The sequence below is a fragment of the Chelmon rostratus genome, chromosome 1 (assembly GCF_017976325.1).
Source record: "Chelmon rostratus isolate fCheRos1 chromosome 1, fCheRos1.pri, whole genome shotgun sequence".
Taxonomy (NCBI): Eukaryota; Metazoa; Chordata; class Actinopteri; order Chaetodontiformes; family Chaetodontidae; genus Chelmon; species Chelmon rostratus.
The window spans coordinates 24,442,348-24,460,321 of NC_055658.1; the positions used below are offsets into that span (position 1 = coordinate 24,442,348).

At 42.2% G+C, this 17,974-nt stretch overlaps 1 protein-coding gene across 1 annotated transcript in view; it reads left to right on the forward strand.

Moving 5' to 3' along the window:
• nhsb (Nance-Horan syndrome b (congenital cataracts and dental anomalies)) overlaps nt 1-14,188 on the forward strand; it is a 49,241-nt gene extending 35,053 nt beyond the window's left edge. Inside the window, exons 2-12 of the mRNA XM_041941696.1 lie at nt 5,285-5,437; nt 5,532-5,668; nt 6,879-6,926; nt 7,208-7,252; nt 7,380-7,424; nt 8,107-8,299; nt 8,593-8,724; nt 9,309-9,461; nt 9,855-13,037; nt 13,252-13,393; nt 13,561-14,188. Of these exons, the coding sequence (XP_041797630.1) occupies nt 5,285-5,437; nt 5,532-5,668; nt 6,879-6,926; nt 7,208-7,252; nt 7,380-7,424; nt 8,107-8,299; nt 8,593-8,724; nt 9,309-9,461; nt 9,855-13,037; nt 13,252-13,393; nt 13,561-14,188 (4,859 nt within the window). The remainder of the gene's footprint in view (nt 1-5,284; nt 5,438-5,531; nt 5,669-6,878; nt 6,927-7,207; nt 7,253-7,379; nt 7,425-8,106; nt 8,300-8,592; nt 8,725-9,308; nt 9,462-9,854; nt 13,038-13,251; nt 13,394-13,560) is intronic.
• The last annotated feature ends 3,786 nt before the right edge of the window (nt 14,189-17,974 follow it).

The window sequence follows — 17,974 nt, forward strand, 5'->3', positions numbered from 1 at the left end:
GCAGTGACATGTGGAAAGTCTGGTTTCTCATTGCAAATGTTATGGCTGATTGTGCCAATGATTTATAGTTTGTTGGCAATCCTTTTTTACACTATTTTGTGTCCTCTGTGCATAAAAAGAGTCAGAGCTGTTCACTGGCTTGCTGTGGTCTGTTACTGATCTTCATAGCATAATTAAGCACAAAATGATGGAATCCTCCAGTTATTTATACTTATTATAGTTCTTGTTTTCTTTCTCCTTCTTCTTTCTCTTCTAAGTTTATGGATCTCAGAAACCATAAAACCCGCATCAGCCAAGCCTTCCAGATATGTTTTAAAAAAAAACTCAGCCACTCTCAGGTAATGAAAATTGGACCCATTAGCCAGATGAGGCTGAGGTGTTCCCATAAAAACCCTTTTACATTTTAGCCAATAATTCAGCAACTATACATGACACATTTAAAATCTCTGCACTGACATTGACAGTTGTTTGTTGGGTCAGGCTTTCTCCGGGCGGCTGACAGATCGCAGTCAGATTTGATGGGTTCTGTTTATATGAAGCCTGTTTGTTGCATGTGAGGCTATGTTTTTATGATACGTTACCAGTGGATTTTCTATACTTGCATATCTAAGGTGAAGCTGATTGACATAAACATCTGACCACTATCATCCAACCAAATTTCAGCAGCTCATAAAGGCTGATGTGTATGGTACTCCCAAGTGCTCTGCCTTCCTAGCTACTGATTCTGCTGCCAGTCACCTGCCAGTTGGGCATGTATTGAACACCTGCAATGGGGAGGGCAGGACGTCCTTACCAGGCGCCAAAACAAGGTCCACCAGGCCTTGCAGCTCAACACAAAGGTCCGTGGAGCTGCTGTTCATCAGAAAGTCAGCTGAGTCAGGCTGATTGCAGCTGTCAGCTCATTAGGTTGTGTTCTGGCGGTGGAGGACCAAGTTTCCACCTGGAGACTGATGTGGGTTGAGAATTAGCTTCCGTTAGCAGAATTTGGGCTGGTTTTGGGCTCCTGGTTTGGTCCAGGACTCTGGGAAAGGTTATTCCCAAGTAAGCTAAGCAGTGTGACTCAACAACACCTTCCTACCCTTATACTGAGGGCATGCAAGGGAAAAGTTTGTACCACATGTAGTCCGGTAACTTCGGAAGGCAAAAGTTTTTACAGCTGTTTCCAATGAACACACTCGAAGGCTGTGAAAAGCCAGCTCTCATAGAGGAGTGAGATGTGAAAATAGTTTAAATATGTAAAAAACGGTGTACCTTTTCAGACAGTCTCTCCTTGAGGATGCTCATAGGGTTGCACTCAGTTTTTCATGTGAAAAGCGACGGAAGAGTTGTGTAAGGAATAAAAAAGGAGACAGAAGTTCTCACACACCCGGCCGATCACAGCGTGAAATGGGAATGAGTGTCAGATTGCCAAATTTCTGAATTACAGAAATTGTCCGACACAGCCCTAATCACCTCCACCTCCCATTCCAACGTCAGAAAGGTGTGGGTGGAGGGTTTTCAAAAGATGTTGGAGCATCTAAAGTAGCACTTTAGTTGTTATATAAGGGCATCTTCAGACCACAAGTATCTGCTTGTAACCTTCAAAGTGATGATTCACAGGGGGCACTACAACACATTGTGGCTTGTTGATGTATAAAAAAAAATCTTCCATTTCTCTATCCATTCGTCTATCCTTCTGTTTCTCACAATCCCTCCTCTCACTCATATTGTTCAGCAATATAGATGTCTCTTTTGTCCTTCTCTTTTCTGTCTACAAGTATTTATTGCAACATTTTGTTTGACCCTCTGACACATCTTTTTAATCATCTCTGTTGTTAATGTGAATCAAAAAGCTCATGTTGATTAGTGCTTCTTTCTTCTTAGATCCAGTCTTCAAACATTTTTAACACAAAATCCAAATCCATGCCTTTGTGTAATTTTTGATCCACTGTTTTTAGAGTGCTTGAGTTGCTACATTCCTCTCTTTTCTGTATTGCACTGCATTTGTCTATTACATAGTGTTTTCTACTTTCCCTCTACCTTCTCTCCTCTCTTGGTGCTGTTAGCATGCAAGTCCTGATGATGACACTGCAAGCTGCTGACACTGCACCTGCAGATTTCAGGGTGAGGGGAAATAGAGAGGAGGAATACAGTAAGGAGGAGAGGGATGATGGGTAAAAGACAGAAGGAGAGTGAGAGAGACATGGTGTGCATTAGATGAGTGTGTATGTGTGTTCAGCCGTGTCTTGACTCGTCCTGGATATTAGCGATGGGTAACTCCCAGCATAAGCTTGATTACAATCGAATGCAGATGAGGAAAAAGAGGTGCAGGACAGCAAGAACGAGGCAGGAGCAGGGCAATGCAGGTAGGAAAGAGAGATTAGAATTTTGTTACATGCCATCGCTAATTCATTTTGGGAAATTATTGGTTTTCCTAGTGGATTCTCTGAAATATCAAAATAAACTTTGACTTTAGCACTGCATTGTTCATGTTCAAGCTAGCGGTCCAGAGGGAGACACTGATACACCCTGTGTGGACCAGTCTGATGTTAAATTTCCATGTTTCATCAGTGAAGTTGCTGCTGCAGCCTGCCAATCGACTTTAAAGCTACATCTAATGGAATGCTGCTGATGTTTTGCTAGCTACGCACGTATTCTACAATATGTCTAGAGTAGACCTTATAGGTAAAGTCCCAGAATTTTGCTTTGCTACTTCACATGGATGTTTGAGTTTCACTGTGCAGAATGATTTATGTGTGTTTTGACACTAGAAAGCTGTTTTCACATTGGTCTGCTGAGGGGAAGACATTTCTCTGCACTCTGAATTTGAGGTGTCTACATACAAGCATGATTTTGCATTTTCCATTTTGGAGCCAATTGCAGCCCAGTATGCAACTTAAAACAACTGTGATGTGGAAACATGAAAGCTCAAGCATGCATACACTGAAAATGAACTTTCATGTCCTGCAGTTACATTTTGAAATGAACAATAGCCAACTGAACTGTTTGGTGGATAAAACATGGTGAAGCAGAGTAGTTGTATATGTCTTAAATGTGTCTAGAGGGGATCTTAAAGAAAAAAGTTTTTTGATGACATACTGAATAAAGTATCAGGGGAAATTTTGCTGAGTAATGCACTCTTAACACTACAATTTGCTATAATGATGAGAAGGCACTGTCATAGCGGCAGCAAGAGAGCAGAAGAAAACAGGGTATCAAAGAGGAAGAGACGGAAGGGACGATGAGAAGAAAGACCAGGGAAACAAGTGGGCTGGCAGGCAGTAAAGCCACAGTAACAAATCCGCTAATTTAACTGTGTCACAACAACTAGGTCAGCACCTTCTACAGACTGTTTTCAAAGAAACACCTTTGTTCCAGCCTGGTTCCAATATTCTACTTCTCTGTCCCTCTTTCTTCCCTTCTATCGATGGTAATTACGACTCACAACCAGAAATAAAGTATTCAAAGAATGTTTTGTTCAGATTTTGCAGACCTGTCCAATCAGCATTACAGAAAGCGTGTCAACTATCGTCATGAGCCCGTTCATGCAGCCCCTCAGTTTAGGCTTAGCCGCTACAAATGTTAAAGACAGAAGGTGTGATATTTAAAACAAGAAAATAAATGTATCTGTATGTAGCAGTCTTCGGGGCAGAAAGCTGTGTAATTGTTTATTTAGTGTGAATAAGCTGGTCTGCTGTGCTTCTTTAACCTTGTAGTTTAAATTGGCCGAATGCTGCTGATGTGAGCTCGCTGATTTAATTGCAGGCAAATATGAGCCTTGATGAGCAATGAAAGGTTGCCTGGCTACTGATGTACCGTGTGGCTTTCAAGGACACAATTGCATTTTGAATTCTGAGTCAAAAGAGGGGAAACAGGATTTATAATAAAAGCTAAAGGGGCCCTGAGAGCAGGTAAGAGAGATGGATAATCACAGTCCTTTTCTCTCTCTCTCCTCATCTGTAAATAAAACGTTTTAATCTTTGGAAATGGAAGTCAGAGATTCTCAGTTGAACATCATTCACGATGACAGGTTTGTTGTGTTTTTTAATGTAAAATATTGTCGTGGCAGTAAACATGGAGGACTGTGGGAGGTGTACCGTGGTCTCTTGGTGTATGCAGAGTTGCAGTGGTGAGGTGTGTTTAGCTGCCACCTGCTGGCATGTCGCTGCCTTGTCTCATATTTTAATGCACAATATTGTCAGGACTTTGGTGTGCCTTGCATCAAACTTTTTGTGTATCAACTTATGACATTATATTGTCCTTATTTCCTCTGTTTTGTGTACTTTCAGCTTTTGACCGGTTTTAGTGTGAGGCATCTGCCTGTAGGTGGTAAATTGTAGCCTAGCCTGGATCTCTGCTTAGTGCAGTTTCCCTGATTGATGTTTGTCTCTGTTGCTGGTGGAACAGGCACAAAGAGCTCAGCCACTGATGCTGGCATACAAATGTCCTATTTCAAGCACCATGTCTTAAAGTAACAATGACATCTTTGGTGTTTTCTTTATAGAAAAAGCACAACATTGATCTGTTTTTATAATTAATATTTTATATTAGGGCCTAAAAGAGGCCAGACTACGAGCTGGGCAATGCAGGCATCTGCAACCTGAGACACCCAGGAGGCCCAAAAGCCTCTGTTTAAAAGTACGTTAATGGTTTGTGACACACAAAGGGTTCATTTAATTAACTGCTGTTTTGTTTGAGAATATACCCTACTAAAGGGCCTCAAGGTGGATCCTGCATCATTGCCTTAACTTGAGGCTGTCTTCTAGAGGGTTTCTATGTGCTATTGCCTACCTGGCAACAGGCAGTGTTCCAACACAATTACTGGTTTCTGGGGCTGTCTGCAAAATTTTAGTTGACAATTGTACCCTGTTGTGTGATCTGTGTTTGATGCGTTCTTGAGGGTAACAGACTAGATATAGGACACAAAGACATCAGGAAGAATGGGGGTTCAACTAAGGCCCACAGTTCATTTTTTACCCCCAGGCCTGCTATTTCGTCAATGGCCATGGTTCTATATGGTTCAAAGATATTATTCTTCCTTTGAATGGATAAAATCACATTTGTAAGTTTGGAACAGGGCAAGACAAAAAAATTCGTTCTGGCTCAGTTAAACAGTTTATGCATAAGCCAAAGCTAACAACTACAATGTACACAGAATTATATTGTATTGTATAATATTGTATATTATATATGTACATAGGCATTTTTCCTGGCCAAAAAAATATGTGTAGGCCAGTTGTGATTAGTTTTATCCCGGCATCACAATAGCGTCTTAACATGTTGTGTCTCTCCTCTCTCATCTTAGCGGTGTCGAACCTGGACATAGAGAGCAAGCTGTCGCTTCACTATCAGGCTCCATGGCACCAGCAACACAACGTGTTCCATCCTTGTACCCGACCACCATGTCTGGAGGAGCTGCACAGAAACGCTCAGCTCAGTCTCAGAGCCCTGCACCGAGGTGAGCCAGGCTGATCCTCTCTGCCCATTTGCATTACGTTGTGTACAAATTACATGATTTGTAAAGTTTCATGTTTGGTTTTCGGGGCTCACAGACGAACAACAGCACCACCGGTCCACAAGTCGGGAGAGAAGCAGAGTGACCATCTCTATCTCAGTGGCGCCCCCCATGCCCACCTTCCCCTCACCACACTCCATTCGCCGGCAACAGAGGAGTCGCTTGGCACGAGCGGTGAGGATGACACACTGTGCACAAGTGAAATATGATATATGTCACAATCCACCTATCAGGAGGTGGATATCCAGAAATGGATTACTTTACTCAATCACTTTAAATGGCAGGAACTACAACTATAGTATGCCACTGTATCCCTTATCAAGCAGTTCGACCTTGTAGGCCAATACATTTATGTAGTTGCCTTGTACATATTAAGTGAAGTATTTGAAAATGAGGAAAACATTTAAGACACATTTAGCAGAACATCAAAGAAGCTCTTTTTCCATTTTTTCATACTCATATACAGTTGTGTTTAAAATAATAGCAGTGTGTTTAAAAAGGTGAGTAAACGTCAAAATTCTTCAGATAAATTGTATTTTAATGAACACAAATGCATTGGGGGACACTGCACATTCTATTCCAAAGCAAGAAAACTGGAAAAAGTAATTGAATTTGATAATATTTTACAGAAAGTCAAGAAATATAATATTCAAAAAACAGCAGTGTTGACATCGGTCTTTACAAGCTCAAAAATGTACTGTATTAACTAAGAAATGCTTGAAGATGCAACTTTCCTGAGAATCATAAATTAATATTTAGTTGCATAACCACAGTTGCTGATAACTGCTTCACATCTGTGGTGCATGGAGTCGAACAACTTCTGGCACCGGTCAACGGGTACTGCAGCCCAGGACAGTTGTACTACATTCCACAATTCCTCTGCATTCCTTGGTTTTGCCTCATGAACAGCATTTTTTATGTCAGCCCGCAAGCTTTCTATGGGATTAAGGTCGGGAGATTGCGCTGGCCACTCCATTACTTGAATGCTGTTTGTCTGAAACCATGAATTTGCCGGCTTGTTGGTGTGTTTGGGGTCATTGTCTTGTTGAAACACCCATTTCACAGGCATTTCCTCTTCAGTATACAGCAACATGACTTCCTCCAGTATTCTGATGTTCTCAAACTGATCCATGATCCCTGGTATGCGATTAATAGGACCAACAGCATAGTATGTGAAACATCCATATTATGATGCTTGCACCACCATGCTTCACTGTCTTCAAACAGTGATTTATCTTGCTAGCGATGTGGGACTGCTATTATTTTGAACACAACCGGATATATTTTTTATTTAATAATTTTGTGCTCATTGACACCTTTGGTTCCTATTGAATATGTGCAACAACATACTGACACAATATCTCATTCTGATGTTGCCATGCAGCAAGAGAGAGCAGAGAGGGAGCGAGAGTTAGACTATCAACCCAGGAAGGTAAACAGATATGTGTCTGTGTGTTCCTGTCTGTTCATGTCCAGCAAGTAGACACTGCTGTAAGATTTATGTTATAACCACCTGTGTGTACATTTACCGATGTGTGTATGTGGTTTCATTAATATCGCACTACACCACTAAATTCAATTTTTTTTTTCTTTTTTATGACATGGTTGTATTGGTAACTATTTACCGTATATTGATAAGGTGTGTATTTTTTAGAACTTGTGTCTATTTTAGCACACTAACTTTACCTTTATTTCTTTCAAAATCTCTTGAAGGAGAGGACCGTTAGAGAAACAGAGATCCAGACCATTCAGAGAAAAGTAAGAAAATTCACTGACAGGTGGTCAGAAAGACGTGAAAATCACTTTTAATTTAATAGGTAAAAGACATCAACTTAACCTATGTTTGTACAGCAAAAATTGTTTATGTATTTTCCTACTACCACAGGAGAGGCCAGGGAGAGAAGCAGATATTCAGACGATCCAAAGAAAGGTAAGAAACATGTTTGAATGGAGAACTAGCTATCAGCTGACTTCTACTACCATGAATTAAGGATTTCCCAAATGTATTAATTGAAAGGCAGGGTAAATGAGCAATAAAGGCATCAACACTTTTAAAAAATAAGTTTTAAGACATGGTGTTAGAAATTGGACCATGTGATTTCACCATATTGGAAATTTTTTGAGACTTTTAGAGAGAGGACACTGGAAAAATGAAACATCCTCTGTCTCATTCATCTTTCACCTTTTGGCTTTCCATTAATCTTTTTATTTGAAATTACTTAACCTTTTTGATTACTCATGTCATCTGTTCTTTTGTTTTTCTTGTCATATTTTGTGTTAATAGTTTGAGTGCTTTTACTCACTTCACCCTATTGAGGGTTGCATCTTCATTCCTTGGAGTAGAAAGGTATCAAACATTCGTGTTGTTTTCATTTTCTGTTTATCCTCTAATCACATTAGTTTTTTAGTAGTTTGTTTTGTATTTGTTTCTTAAAAGCTTTACTCTGCACTAGATTTGGTATTGTTCTTCCCATGGCATATCTACCGATCTTAGAGAAATGATAGAGTAGTGGCTGCCTCATGTTACACCCTTAAAACGAAGAAACTTATGTACGACTGCATCAGCACCTACCACGTTTATAATGTTGCTGCTGTCTGTCCGTTTCTTCAAGGCTACCTCGACGGGTGAAAGTGAAGGTGGTGAGGTCCTGGGAGGCCAAAGAGCCAAGGCCTCAGCCTCCAATGTCCCCTCGACCCAGGACAAACAGACCAACTGGTCCAAGGAAAACCTCCCACCATCAGAACAGAAGACAACTGCTGATTCTCACTCCATCTCCTCCTGCATCATCCCCATCAACGTCACAGGTAAGATGAAGTAGAAAAACAGGAAAATTACGGAAGAGCAAGGTTAGCCATACTGAAGGTCAAACCAGGAAGTTTCTTATTGTGAGGCATCGGTGCTAGAGAGAGACCACAGAATCCAGGAATCCTAACCACTAGACCATATGAGAAAGCCCATCAAGACAATAAAATCATTACAAAGAAACAACATAGCAAGCATTATTAACCTGTATTGTATTAAACTGCCTAATGTATAGATAAATATATTACACTTCAGCTTTTTTTTATGGCTTGTGGCTTCTGTGTTGTTATTGCAGGAGTTGGGTTTGACAGGGAAGCAAGTGCTCGTTGCTCTCTCGTCCATTCCCAGTCAGTTCTTCAGAGGAGAAGGAAGCTGAGGAGGAGGAAGACCATCACAGGAATACCCAAAAGAGTACAGCATGACATGGGTATGTTATAGAGCACACCTGCACATTGGTCTAAAATTTAGGGGTATTATACTGTATCGGTTTTATGAATATTTTACCAATTTGTTTGCTAAGATCCAGGTATGAGGTGACTAATACAGCCACGAGTCCATCAGGGCAAGCCAAACAAGCAGCAGCAATCACATGCAAACAAAAGTACTTGGCAGTCTATTGCGCTAGCTACTTGTGATATACCTCCTTGTCCAACTTTGACCTATTTACCCATGCAGTTGTGTTGTTTAATTCAGTGGACAACTGGTTTTAGTAAAGTGGCTTCGCTGTGGATTTGTTTGCAATCATGAATCATAGAGGTCCCGATTCTAAACAATAAATCTAGTTTGTAAAATGTTACCATTACCTAAGGGCCAAAACTACAAAAACAATATTAACTTGTTAAAAAAAAACACAATATTCCTTTAAGCTTTGTTGTTCAGTAGCTGACTTTACAATGGTGAGACTTGTGTTTGGTTTCCTTTTCCTTATATCCTCTGAAGAAAATTTCTGTACATGATATTAAGACACTCAATGATATTAAGACACTCAACATGCTTTGTCTTTGCATTCAGACTCAGATGAATCACCCGTAGCAAGAGAACGCACAGTGATCGTCCATGCCAACCCCCACCAACTCTCTCTTTGTCATGAAGACCTCTCAATTAGTGGTCGCCTCCATCACACTCGTGACTCTGGCTGCCAGACAGATGATTTCCTTATAGCATGTAAGTTTCTGAGAATGGACGGCAATTCCTTTACGTCTGTCAGGCTCACATACTTGTGCACAGACTAGGAAGAGGAGTTTGCTCTAATCATTCCTGCTATAAATTAAACTGCAAATTGTTTGACTTTGCAGTTATTGATGTGATGATTTGTAGGATTATATTTGGATCTTCTCCTTCTCAGATAGCTGCTATTGCTAAGTTTGAATAGGATGACCATCTGAAGGTTGCCAATAATATCAAACCACTAGTGTCATCTTCAAACTAGATCCATCACACTGAAATTCATGTTATTTATTTTGGTATCTTGGTATAGTCCATACGATCACCATCTGTGTGAATTTAGAAATGTCTTCCACTTTTCCCCTCTCTCTCTCTTTGTCTTTCCCTTTTCAGGTACAGCTGCTCCCTCTAGAAGGCGCATCAGAGCTCAGCGTGGCCATCAAGGAATCCCAGCCTCTCTGTCCCATTCAACAGGCAACATTTCTTCCCTGGGTGACCAGTCAGACTCCACATACACCAGTGTTGCAGCCCATGGTGGACGCTTGCGTTCTCGTAGCCTACCGAGAGAGGGTGGACGTCTGATGGACAGTGACGAGGATGACGATGACAATTATGATGATGATGACGAAGATGAAGAATTGTCACCATACGAAGCGGAGGACTTTATTCCACCTGGCCCTAGTCCAAGAATGAAGATGATGATGATGAAAGATGAAGAAGAGAGCACAGATGACCAAGCAGCTCCTGAGCCACTGCAACTTGGAAGCCTAAAAAGATTGCAGCGATCTGGGGAAAGAGACAGAGGGGGTGGAGGAGGAGGAAGCCCAGAGCATAGCTGGATGGAGAGGGGCCGTTCTCGCTTGCCCCGCAAGGCTGACATGGGCAGCTGTGAGATCTCATCCAGTTCAGATACTTTCAGCAGCCCTATTCACTCCGTGTCTACAACAGGAGTTCTAGGCAGCCATGTGGACCACAAAGAGGACCACCAGTCATCGAGTGGAAACTGGAGTGGTTCCAGCTCCACCTGCCCTTCTCAGACATCTGAAACCATCCCCCCACCCTCTTCTCCACCACTGACAGGCTCATCCCATTGCGACTCAGAGCTGTCACTCAACACTGTGCCCAATGCCATTGATGAGGGATTCTCTCTAGATCCCTCATACCACTCTGACCTCAGACCCCAGGGCCAAGGCCACAGGTCAAGCTCGTTCACATCCTCAGCCACAGACCAGTTGGATGATGCAGGGGTCAGTACGGCCAGTGAGGGGGAGTGGACATACCCTCCAGACCAAGACCAGACCGATCCAGACCATGACCCTGACCAGACCCAAAACCTTAGCCAGAGCCATGGGTTAGCCCAGGAGTACAGCTCTAAACAAGGTCTAGAAGACCAACCCTGTTTCAGTGACAAGACCAGCCACACTGAAAAAGAGCCTGTCTCTCATTACCCATCTGATACAGAGGGTTTCTACTCCTCTTCTGTGCATTTTGGGGAGTGTAATCAGAGTTACAAAGGATACATGTATAACTATGCAGACCCAGGACCTGACTGTGGCCAATCCAACACTGTGGCAGCACCACTATCCCATGGAGTTTACCCCCAGCCATCAGCTAACTTCAGAGCAGGCACTATGACGCTGGGGAGGACCTGTCGTCCGCTAAGGAAACCAAAAGTCAAACCTCCCCCACCTAAACGGACCACCTCGCTGAAGGAAACCAGTAGTAGTGTTGATGTTGGAACGGACACGCAGGCAGATCAGGATCAACCAAAGATGGTTAGTGAACAAGATCTTACCTTGTCTTCCACTGATATGAAGCTGGAACTGGAGCTAGAGCTTGAAGGTGCTCCAGAACCATTACAGACATCTTGTCTCGTGGCAGAGCCTTTGGGAACTTGGGGAATGGGACTGGGTGAAACTGTGGACATAGTAGAGCCCATGTCCTTCAGCTCTGCAGATACACACTCATTTAAGGATGAAGGTGCTGTGCAATCTGACTATGCAGACCTGTGGCTTCACAACACTGAGCTGAAGTCCAGCAATGGTGAGTACACATCCATGTCCAACTCAAGCACAGCTACAGGCACCACTGTCATGGAGTGTATCAAGTCACCAGACAGCTCTTCCTCCTCCACAGAAACCCAAACCCAGGCTCTTGCCCAGGCTTCAGAAACCAGAGCAAATAGTCCACCTCTCCAGCCTGGAGACTTCAAACTTGGTTCACCCGAAAAGCTGGCTGGCCTGGCCTCACCATCCAGTGGCTATTCCAGCCAATCAGAGACTCCAACGTCTACCTTGCCCTCATCTTCGGCAGCGTTCTTCCCAGGACCTCTGTCTCCCTCAACTGGCAAGAGAAAGCCCAAAGTGCCCGAGAGGAAGTCTTCTCTCTCTTCTCTGCAGCACTTCCCCAGAGATGGAGCTTCCATTCCCTCTGGATATAAGAGAGACCCAGACTTCCCACCTCCACCTTCACAACTTGATCTCAATGTTCTCCATGGTGGTTACGTCAGACACACACTATCTCACCGGACACACCACATGCACACACTCCATCACAGCAAACACAGAGTTGCAAATGTTTTAGCCACTGGAACAAAGTTGTTGGTTCCTGAGGCATCAAATTCCAACCCACCACCAAGTTCAAACGCTGCTCCAATAATTCCCAGTTCCAATCTATTGGCAATAACTCCATCTGCTCTTCGTTCAGTGCAGCTCCATTCTATTAGCCAATCTACAGATAGTGCTGCCACTACAGACCAGGAAACACCAAGTGGAGCAGAGACTGCTACGAGACCCAAATATCCTCTGAGTACTTCTACACTAGCTCCACCACCTATCAACACTAGGCCTCTCCCTCCCCGTAGACCACCTCCCAGACCCCCAGGTCATGACCACACCTCCTCCCCTGAACACTTGCAACCACCTCCCCCTGGCCGCCACCCTGATGGGCCTCCATCCTATGAAAGCCTGCTACTCAGACAGGACCGCTATGGACCTGGAACCTTCTGGGCAATGACAGCCTTCAGAACCCGGATGGACCCATCATCAGAACTGTCTGATGACAGCTCACCCTTGCATCGGCCTGTGCCACGTGCTCCCCACCCTTCGCCTGTGGATCTACACACACATATCCACTCACACACAGAGTTCAGGGGGCTCACACACTCAGCTCATGCGCACCCTGAGTTTAGGGTTTTGGGGGAGCGCTCGTTCTCCCAGGATGATGATGATGAAGAAGACGAGGAGGAGGACGAGGAAGAGCAGGCGAAAGAGCCTCCGAGGGCTGCATGTTCCAGAGGAGGCATGAGATCGGACCACCCTCCACCTCCAGCATATGAGTTTGCTGGGGTATCCCACTTAGACTCAGGGCCCTGGGCTAGTCCAGTCAAAGTGCCTGGTACCACAATGGAGACATCGCATCCTTACCTAATCAGCGATGCTAGGAAAGGAGGACAAGAAGATCAGGAAGAAGAGGAGGAAGTGACATCAGGTGCTACCAGAAGTGCCCATCAGCAGCAGCCACAGGAGAGCAAAGATGACTCCACCACTCCTGACACTGAGGATTACTTCAGTAAAGGTAAGCTTATCAACAAAATTTAACTGGCAGAAGTAGCACTCTTTTGTGAAGATTACAGAAAACAACACAAAAACATGCTGCTATTTACATAAAGACAGAGCTAACTGCTGCTACAATAGCTGGTTAACCCTTACTCACAGAGAGTATCTTTTAAAGCATGGTTATTTCACCAATTGTGTACTAAATGATCAGACAACCAGATGACATGTGATAGGGATGCTGTGTGCTGCAGATTCCACGCCCAGTGATAATTCACTCTCCCCCCTGACGGATGACACCAAAGTGGATGATGACATAATTATCACATCACCCAACAAGACCCGTACAACAGAGGACCTGTTTGCCATGATACACAGGTGCTGTAAATTTTGCAACTGTGCTTAATCTGTTTGACTATGTACTGAATGTACCATCTATTTACTTGTGAGATTTTAGAGCTGATCCAGCTACTTCAATGTCTTTTGTTTGAGTATGTTATTTTGTTTGTCCATGTATTTATTCCACTGTCTACTTACTCATTCAGATCCAAGAGAAAGGTCCTGGGCCGTAAAGATTCAGGAGACCTAAACGTGAAGTCTCGTCTCTGCCCTACTGCACCAGTGGCTCCTGTCTCCACTGTTATTATCCCGCCAGCCCCTCCTCTCAACATCCCAGCCACCTTACCTACTGCTGCTGGGTCACAACGCGCTCCTGTGCCAATCTACCGCAGCGCCAAGAAATCCAGCACATCCAACGAGGAGTTTAAACTCCTGTTGCTGAAGAAAGGTAGCAGGTCTGATTCCAGCTACCGTATGTCAGCTACAGAGATTCTGAAGAGCCCTATCACCCCTAAAACCCCAGGAGAGTCCCTTCAGGAAGGGTCTATTAGACAGGCTGAGGAGCCACTCTCTACACTCCAAGAGCCCCCCATTTCTGGCCTGGACCCAATCCAGATACCAGGCCTTTTTCCAAGGGCCAATTCTGAGAGTTTCACCCCCAAAACCCTGCCTATGTCAGCTGCATCTCGACAGGGACGTTCTCGGATCCCCCCTGTAGCTAACAGCAGTCGCTACAGCACACGTAGCCGCCTCTACACAGCCCCCATGCAAGCCATTTCTGAAGGGGAGACAGAGAACTCAGATGGGAGCCCCCATGATGACAGATCATCCTAAAACCACCTGATGAGAGATGCCCTCTCTTCTTAGCTGTGTCCTACATTTGAAATGGCCCCTTCTACTTTTCTAATCTTAGGTGTGTCATCAAGGCCAGTAGTGTACTTCTTGTTACACACAAAATCTGACTGTTGCTAAAATGCACTCAGTTTTGGATCTACTATTCTATTCATGGGTGTCAGACAGAGTGTTGTGAGATGCTGAATCATAACGGGATGATTATAAAAACTTTGAGGATATACTGTATCTAAATACTGTATTATCAAAAGAATAGCTCCCTCATAGTTAAAAGAGCAAGACATAAGACCTATTTTGATTGAACTGTCTTTTTTTTTTATCCCAAATGTTTGGTAAATTATGATAAGAAAAGAAATTTTGTGGAGTAAGGACAATGTGCTTGTGCAGGAAAGAGCACTTGCAAAATCCACTGATATTTCTATATCCTGTGTTTTGAATGATGTGTGTGTGTGTGTGTGTGTGTGCGTGTGTGTGTGCGTGTGTGTGTGTGTGTGTTGCTGAGGAACTGCTTTCTTATTAAAATGAAAAATTCTTATGAAATATAATATTCTTTCAACTTTTGGTGCCCAAAGCATTGGCTAGACTTCCCAGAGTCCATACTCAATATTCCTGCCAACAGGCAATGGTTGTTTAGGGGTGGAAGTTACTAACAACACAGCACCAACTTATCGATAATATCTCCATCTGCAGACCTGGCATAGAAAGTATATCACACAGAGCCAATCATATATTTCTTCACATTAATTATATCCAAAATGATAACATGATGCATGTATTTTTGTAAAACTGCGCCTCAGAACATGATGATAAAGATTCACCATGTTGCATGACCCTATATGGAAACATCCCCTGGATCCTGGTTTCTGTCAACATTTTTGTGGTTCCTTTGTATTATAAGAATAATTAGTCTTTCACTGTGAAAGGTTTTAGTGACATTTGTACCACATTGCCAGTGATCTTAATTGATTTGTCTTAGATTTGAGTGTCTAACATGAGGGAGCAAGGGCTTGCGCCTAGATGGGGGCCATTTGTCAAAGATACAGGCTAATTTTGGACAATCGCACAGTGGCCTTTCTCTATTAGAGGTGGTAAGCAGGGCTTTAATACTGTAAATCCCTGCCCATACACATGGACCTGTGCCATGTTCCACCAGAATTCAATCACATAATTATTTAAACCCAACCTTGAAATCTAGTACATTTAGACTGATTAAGCCTTTCCAGCTGCTGGCCAGTCTTGCTGTACCAACTTGAAGTGGAAAAGGTGCATTTCAAAGCAGTTTAAAAGATACCATTGAGTGCAGACGGTGACAATGCTTTAGAGGGTCCTCAATCGGTTTGGCTAGAGGTGAATTTGGAAAGATTTCCAAGAACCAACCTCACTTTTGCACTTCATGATTCTTCAAGAATATTCCTTAAAAAGAAAATATATCTTATAATGAAATTGCATATGTATATTTGTACTGAATATAAAACAAAAGTCATATCTATATAAAACAACAAGCAGAAATTTTATAGGGAATCAACCTGAGTGTAGCAAAGAAGAACAGGTCTCACTGATACTAACATTACACATGACTCTTAACAATGTACACTGTTCTCCTCTCCTTGTTGCCTCTCCTTCATTTGCACTGACCCAGTAGCATTAGACAGGTGAAAGCTCAACCCAGTGGCTGGTGTACACCATTTTGTCTTACCCTCCAAACTTCATATCACAAAATCTGAAAGAGAGGAGACAAGAGGAGGAAGGACTACATAACACCAACATTTGTCAGCAATGCAGCCATTGCATTGCTGCAGCCTTTTTATCAAAATCAGGGTTAGAGTATGAAATCAAATCTTTCTCATCCTTCCAGTAAATGTTGCACATGTAGAGTATCTAGTGTGTGACAGAAGCAAACTATCATCAGTGGAAAGTTTGAACTCTCACCTGCCTACCACAGCAAACACAACACATATACTTCTTACATTCAGAGACCGTACTTCAGTAGAAACCATTCACTGTATTCTGTGAATACCTCAGCAAGCATATTACTGTTTTATTGTAAATGCTACAGCTAGATAGGTAGGTAGGTAGGTAGGTAGGTAGGAAGCTAGATAGCTAGATAGCTAGATAGACAGATAGATAGATAGATAGATAGATAGATAGATAGATAGATAAACCACAACTGTTTGATACTCAGCGATCTGAATTGCAGAACTGACACTGTGTAAGATGGAGAGAGTAAAAAGCTGTGAAATGATTATCAGAATTTTCCATTCATCATACCCATACTGCTGACGCGCACTTGTTCCTGTTCATTGTTTTGTTTGTTGTGTTTTCTATCGCATGCAATAAGTAAGGGAAAAAAAATGAAGAAAAGGACACCACCATATCATTATTTTTATCTGAGGGATGTCTCCATACCACAAGAAAAGATTTTGTATTTTCTTTGTTCAAATGTCAAGTTCAATAGTGTGTTCTATAGATGTACAAACTGTCTGGCTAATTCTGTTCTGTATAGTCGTGATCACAAACAGGGGTTTATCTTGTACTGTATATCTACTCACTGGACAATCATACGTATAAGAGACTGTAAAGAAAATGATATAGAATCTGTTGGGATGAAGAATCTGAACACTCTTTGGTGCTGGGTCCTAGTCTTGCTGGAGCTATGGAAGTTGGGAGTGAGAGAAATATTTTCCAGGACAAACTGCTGATTCAGTTTAAAGTGCATATCTGGACAAGCCACTTTGGGATAAAATGTACAAATAAAAAACAAAAACTGAGAAATGGGAAAAAAAAATACCCAGAATAGACCCAAAAAGTATTTTGATCTGATGAGAACGTCATTGTCTTTACTTTTAACTCACAGCAGAGTATTTTGATTCCCGCAAAACATCATTATTGAATAATTAATATACACAACTCTGGAGGGTTGCTACAGTATTACATGAAACACATGCAACGTGACTCTCTGAAATACCATATAAAGGTTTAAAAACAAAAATACTGAAAGTATTTGACAATTTGTTTAGTGTGATTTTTCCGTACTGTACCTGGCATTGAGGTTTTGAGGTTTTTAAGACTGTCTCCTACATTTGGAAAAGCAGTGGATAGATGATTGACCGACACCATTTGATTAGCGGGAAAAACTGTGTGGCTGCCATGTAGTTTGGCCCTCTCAAACCTCAGTCCTCGATGAACAAAAGACGACTCTATAACCTTTCGAGTCTTTGTCCCAACCTGTTTTCAAATGTCTGCAAGCAAGTTTGCCGTTAGGATAGTGTGACAACAACTGCTGGATAATTTTTCTCAAGTGTACAGTATGGAATAACACTAAACAGACTTTAAAATATGAGACAGAGAACAGAAAAAATATGTTGAAGACACAGTGTAACTATCTATCTAAAACAGGCTCCATGTTTAAAACTAGCTAGGACTTAACAGATTTGAATCACTTTTGTATTTTTGTATAAACCTGTAAATAAGTTTTTAAAGAAAAAAAATGTTTCAAATTCTTTCTTTTGTAAAATAAATCAATAAAATAATAAAAAACAAGTTTTTTTTTTCAAAGTTTACATGATTATTTCCAAGCCTTTGTATATTTTGGAGCTGTGCAACACCTTCAGTCTTGTATCTATTTTTGGGGGGGTTACAACATTGTGAAAATTCCATTCTTCTATATCTAATTCATTTTAACAGCTCATCAGGCTGCTTAGTAACTGTGCATAGAAAAAAAAGCCAATAAATGTGATTGCGTTGAAACGGAAGACCTTTTGTGTGACA